Raw genomic sequence first — 6,677 nt, 5'->3', positions numbered from 1 at the left:
TTACCTGAGAACATTTAACTTTGTCTAAAAGTATTTAAACATCCAAAATTAATAGGACTAAAAATAGTTAAATGTCAAAATGTTGTGTTTTAATCAATTAGATGTATTTTAATTCAGTAATTTGGAATTGTAATGGTGGAACCTTATGATCTTGAATATAAAAGCTTTGTCTCTTACATTCTTATACTTTTAACTTTATCATTTCTTGGAAAATAACCATTTATAATTATAATTTCTACTTTTAAGTTAATTCAGAAGCATTTATGAAGTAGTAAATTAGGGTAGAGCCTTATGCCACATCTTTATAGAATGAGTTATTAGATATAATATTAAGGGTAAAAAAGATACATAAATAGTCAATAGAACATTGTGTTAGATGTTTTAGACCAGGTATTATTATATTATAGAATAGGTTGATTGGGGGAAAAAATCATGGAAGTTCGATGATGGCTTGACTGTAAGAAGTAGTTAGTTTATCTGCTTTTTCCATTCTCACACCATAATTTAAATTAAAATGATGAGACATATGGATTTTATTAGAATGTAGATGTAACTTCATAATTCATTTAAGATTTTTTTCTGCAGATGAGCTTATAGATCCTGATTTCAAATCAAATATCCCCAAATCACAGAACACAAGTGTGTCAGAAAGTAACTGAGAAATGATTAAGATCAAAGCCCATGTCCTAGTCCAATTGTACAAAATGCAGTCAAGAAATGTAAATTTAGAAAGAGAAGATCAATTAAAAATTGCAGAAACAAATCTCACTGTCATGATGGAATTTGTCCACCTGGGTTTCACTGATACTCCCAATTTCAGTGGTTTCTTTTTGGGATATTCTTAGTCATCTACATGATTATCCTGTTGGGGAAGGGTGTCATAATTATAATAACCAGAGTAGATGCCACTCTTCAGACACCTATGTATTTTTCCCTCTGCAATTTTTCTTTCCTAGAAATCTGTTACATATCCATCACTGCTCCAAGGATGCTCATGGACATTTGGACCCAGACAGGAACCATTTCTTTTTTCACTTGCGCTACACAAATGTGCTTCTTTCTTATGCTGGGAGCCACTGAGTGCTTCCTCCTGGCTGTGATGGCCTATGACCACTGTGTGGCCATCTGTGACCCTCTGCACTATCCCCTGGTCGTGCACCTCCTGGTCTGCATCAGGCTGGTGGTTGCCTCCTGGATCAGTGGTGCTCTGGTCCAAATAACCCAGACATGCCAGATTTTCTTTCTGTCTTTCTGTGGCTCCAACACAGTCAATCATTTCTTCTGTGACATTCCACCATTGTTAAAACTGGCTTGTAGAGACATCTTTGTTAATGAGATGGTGGTCTATATATTTGCTATATTGTTTGTCACTGTTCCCTTTGTGTTGATACTTGGATTCTATATTAGAATTAGCTCCACCATCCTAAAGTTGCCAGAAAACACAGGAAGGACCAAAGCTTGCTCTTCCCACATCACTGTTGTACTTTTATTCTACGAGTCAGCCACTGTCACCTACTTAAAGCCTAAATCAAATGAGCATGAAGGACTAGACAAACTGCTGTCTCTTTTCTACACCATTTTGACTCCAGTGTTCAATCCTATCATATATAGCCCACAGAACAAAGACATTTGAAAGGCAATGAGAAAATATCTTCCCTAATTATCAGGATTATGAGACATTTGAAATAATACAGAAGTTATGCTGCATTTCTGTATGTAAGTTGTTCACAGACTTAACTGAAATTTACTGTTCAGTATTGTCCTAAATTTTGAAATAATCTCATGCTGTAATTTCCTTTTAGTAGAGAATTATGTCCTCAAGTTTATGGCAATTGTGTTCATTTACTTAGTAATATTTTACTTTTAAAGATCAGTTTTTTTCCTCACTGTAAACTAGTAAATAGATATGTCTAAATAAACAATAAGGTGTGATATTCAGGATGAGCTATAATTGAAATTATGCCGTTTTCCCTTTATTTTCAATGCCTTTCTATACTCTACATTTATATTCTCTATTAAATAAATAAAACGCCCTCAGATGCTACAAAATCATCACTAAGTGATTTCTTCATAGGGAAAAATAGCTTACATATGTAAGGGTATAAGTATGAGAAGTACTTATAAAAACAGTTATGTGTAGTGTCAATGCTTATTGCAGCACTATTTTTCTAAGCAAAAAAAAAAAAAGGAAAATGAATGTTCATATTGAGAAAGGTTTTAATAAACATTGTGCATAAATATGATAGAAAAATATAGTCATTACCAAAAAAACAACATCACATCTATTTGCTAAGGGCCCCCAATAAATCATTTATTCTTGTATACATTTTTTTTTTTTTTTGTCGTTCCTTCCTACACTGACCCTTTGTTTAGCTATATGATTACCTTTGGCAAGGAAACTTTAGTAAATATGAATAGCACTTTGACATTAGAATTTGTCCTTTCTAACAATGGAAATCTTTTAATCACTGTGTTAAAAAGTTCACTCTACACTCTTGGACAATTAAAGAGCACATAGAAAGAAGCTACAGCTCATGTATAAATGATATAAAGATGTAATCAAATTCAGCAGATTTGCAATCTGCTACTTTAAGGATTTTTGAATCAATTATACAACATTATTTACAACTTATTTAAACTGTATATTATTCATTGATGTTAAAAATTTCTCTGTTTCTTTCTATACTGAAATGTGCATTTTAATTGTTGTTTTAGAATACTCATATATGGTAAAATTTTCTAAGTACTTTCATGTCTGAAAATGTATTTCACAAAGTTAATATCTTTGGACTAAAATAAAAGTCTCTCTGCTGAATACTGTAGATCAAAATTTGAATGACCTTCAGTATTACTACAAAGGAGTAAAGCACACACACTGTTAGATGCTGGGAAGTGAAGTGAAGTTGCTCAGTTGTGTCTGACTCTTTGCTATTCCATGCACTGTAGCCTACCAGGCTTCTCCATTCATTGAATTTTCCAGGCAAGAATACTGGAGTGGGTTGCCATTTCCTTCTCCAGGGGATCTTCCCAACCCAAGGATCAAACCCAGATCTTCTGCATTGCAGGCAGACTCTTTACCATCTGAGCTACCAGAGAAGCCCCTAGTGAGGATAAAAATGCATGACCTACTTTTTTTAGGTCTACAGTTCTCAATACAATAGTATGTGCATCTTTACTTTTTTAAGGAAAAAAAAAAATACCAAAAAAGAACAAAAACTGTAAAACTAAACAACAAACAAATAAAACTAAAACCAACCAAACAACCAAAAAAAAAAAAAAATCAAATTATGTTCTATGGGCACAATGGAATTAAATGCAAATGATATTTTGTGAGTGGTGGGGAATGATGAAGGGAGGGAGTATGAAAAAATTTACATAAATGATAGACATGTTCCTCATCTTGGTTGAGATGGTGATTTCACTGGTGTACACACGTGCAAAATATGTCTAATTAGAAGCTTTAAATATTCACTGTTTATTACACTTTATGCATTAGGACTTCCCTGGCAGCTCAGCTGGTAAAAAAATCCACCTTCAATACAGAAGATGCTGGTTCAATTTCTGGGTCTGGAAGATCCACTGGAACAGGGACAGGTTACCCACTTCAGTATTCTTCAGCTTCCCTTGTGGCTCAGCTGGTAAAGAATCCACTTGAAATCAGGAGACCTGAGTTCAACCCCTGGGTTGGGAAGATCCCCTGGAGGAGGGAACAGCTACCCACTCCAGTATTCTGTCCTGGAGAATTCCATCAACTGTATGGTCCATAGAGCCCCAAAGAGTTGGACACGACTGAGCGACTTTCAATTTCACACATTAGCAAAATGTTAAAAAGAAATTTTTAAAAGATTGGGGTTGAAAGTAGAAAATTTCATTAAAAGAAAACGAAGAGTAATTGTTACTATCAGTCTTGATCTACCAGCAATGTCAAACAAATATCTAGCCAGTAGTAACATGACACTATTGGTAATTTCATATCAGAAATAAACTAAAAACAATATGGTAAATACAAGAATAAATATCACATATTATACTTCTATTTTATTTTCAATACATATGTGTTTTTAAAACAAGCATTTTAATATTTTAATTATATAATGCGAGTTCATAAAAGGTATCATCAGATCAGATCAGATCAGTCGCTCAGTCGTGTCCGACTTTTTGTGGCCCCATGAATCGCAGCACGCCAGGCCTCCCTGTCCATCACCGACTCCCGGAGTTCACTCAGACTAACGTCCATAGAGTAGTGATGCCATCCAGCCATCTCATCCTCTGTCGTCCCATTCTCCTCTTGCCCCCAGTCCCTCCCAGCATCAGAGTGTTTTCCAGTGAGTAAACTCTTCGCATGAGGTGGCCAAAGTACTGGAATTTCAGCTTTAGCATCATTACTTCCAAAGAAATTCCAGGGCTGATCTCCCTCAGAATGGGCTGGTTGGATCTCCTTGCAGTCCAAGGGACTCTCAAGAGTCTTCTCCAACACCACAGTTCAAAAGCATGAATTCTTCAGCGCTCAGCATTCTTCAGAGTCCAACTCTCACATCCATACATGACCACAGGAAAAACCAAAGCCTTGACTAGACAAACCTTTGTTGACAAAGTAACGTCTCTGCTTTGAATATGCTATCTAGGTTGGTCATAACTTTCCTTCCAAAGAGTAAGTGTCTTTTAATTTCATGGCTGCAGTCACCATCTGTAGTGATTTTGGAGCCCAGAAAAATAAAGTCTGACACTGTTTTCCCATCTATTTCCCATGAAGTGATGGGACCGGATGCCATGATCTTCGTTTTCTGAATGTTGAGCTTTAAGCCAACTTTTTCACTCTCCTCTTTCACTTTCATCAAGACGCTTTTTAGTTCCTCTTCACTTTCTTCCATAAGGGTGGTGTCATCTGCATATCTGAGGTTATTGATATTTCTCCCGGCAATCTTGATTCCAGCTTGTGCTTCTTCTTCAAGCCCAGCGTTTCTCATGATGTACTCTGCATAGAAGTTAAATAAACAGGGTGACAATACACAGCCTTGACGAACTCCTTTTCCTAATTGGAACCAGAATGTTGTTCCATGTCCAGTTCTAACTGTTGCTTCCTGACCTGCATACAAATTTCTCAAGAAGCAGATCAGGTGGTCAGGTATTCCCATCACTTTCAGAATTTTCCACAGTTTATTGTGATCCACACAGTCAAAGGCTTTGGCATAGTCAATAAAGCAGAGATAGATGATTTTCTGGAACTCTCTTGCTTTTTCCATGATCCAGCGGATGTTTGCAATTTGATCTCTGGTTCCTCTGCCTTTTCTAAAACCAGCTTGAACATCTGGAAGTTCACGGTCCACATATTGCTGAAGCCTGGCATGGAGAATTTTGAGCATTACGTTACTAGCGTGTGAGATGAGTGCAATTTTGCGGTAGTTTGAGCATTCTTTGGCATTGCCTTTCTTTGGGATTGGAATGAAAACTGACCTTCTCCAGTCCTGTGGCCACTGGTGAGTTTTCCAAATTTGCTGGCATATTGAGTGCAGCACTTTCACAGCATCATCTTTCAGGATTTGAAATAGCTCAACTGGAATTCAATCACCTCCACTAGCTTTATTCATAGTCATGCTTTCTAAGGCCCACTTGACTTCACATTCCAGGATGTCTGGCTCTAGGTCAGTGATCACACCATTGTGATTATGTGGGTCATGAAGATCTTTTTTGTACAGTTCTTCTATGTATTCTTGCCACCTCTTCTTAATATCTTCTGCTTCTGTTAGGTCCATACCATTTCTGTGCTTTATCGAGCCCATCTTTGCATGAAATATTCCTTTGGTATCTCTGATTTTCTTGAAGAAATCCCTACTCTTTCCCATTCTGTTGTTTTCCTCTATTTCATTGCATTCGTTGCTGAAGAAGGCTTTCTTATCTGTTCTTGCTATTCTTTGGAACTCTGCATTCAGATGTTTATATCTTTCCTTTTCTCCTTTGCTTTCTGCTTCTCTTCTTTTCACAGCTATTTGTAATGCCTCCCCAGACAGCTATTTTGCTTTTTTGCATTTCTTTTCCATGGGGATGGTCTTTATCCCCGTCTCCTGTACAATGTCACAAACCTCAATCCATAGTTCGTCAGGCACTCTATCTATCAGATGTAGGCCCTTAAATCTATTTCTCACTTCCACTGTATAATCATAAGGGATTTGATTTAGGTCATATCTGAATGGTCTAGTGGTTTTCCCTACTTTCTTCAATTTAAGTCTGAATTTGGCAATAAGGAGTTCATGGTCCGAGCCACAGTCAGCTCCTGGTCTTGTTTTTGCTGACTGTATAGAGCTTCTCCATCTTTGGCTGTAAGAATATAATCAATCTGATTTCGGGTGTTGACCATCTGGTGATGTGCATGTATAGAGTCTTGTGTTGTTGTCCAAGGAGCTGTGGCCGCGCGGGTGCAGGAGGGCCTAGAGGAGCTATCCCACGTTGAAGGTCAGGAAGGGCGGTGGTGAGGAGATACCCCTCGTCCAAGGTAAGGAGCAATGGCTGTGCTTTGCTGGAACAGCCGTGAAGAGATACCCCATGCCCAAGATAAGAGAAACCCAAGTAAGATGGTAGGTGTTGAAAGAGGGCATCAGAGGGCAAACACACTGAAACCATACTCACAGAAAACTAGTCAATCTAATCACACTAGGACCACAGCCTTGTCTAACTCAATG

At 37.4% G+C, this 6,677-nt stretch overlaps 1 protein-coding gene across 1 annotated transcript; it reads left to right on the top strand.

The window, feature by feature from the left end:
• The first annotated feature begins 704 nt into the window (after positions 1–704).
• On the top strand, positions 705–1,633 carry LOC105004632 (olfactory receptor 10AG1-like). Its single transcript, XM_010862305.1, is given in 2 exon segments — positions 705–810; positions 813–1,633. Coding segments are annotated over 2 exon segments (927 nt in total).
• The last annotated feature ends 5,044 nt before the right edge of the window (positions 1,634–6,677 follow it).

This window comes from Bison bison, unplaced genomic scaffold, assembly GCF_000754665.1.
Source record: "Bison bison bison isolate TAMUID 2011002044 unplaced genomic scaffold, Bison_UMD1.0 scf7180017858073, whole genome shotgun sequence".
NCBI lineage: Eukaryota > Metazoa > Chordata > Mammalia > Artiodactyla > Bovidae > Bison > Bison bison.
The sequence above is the reverse complement of the archived record's forward strand: the minus strand, read 5'-3'. Positions and strand labels throughout refer to the sequence as shown.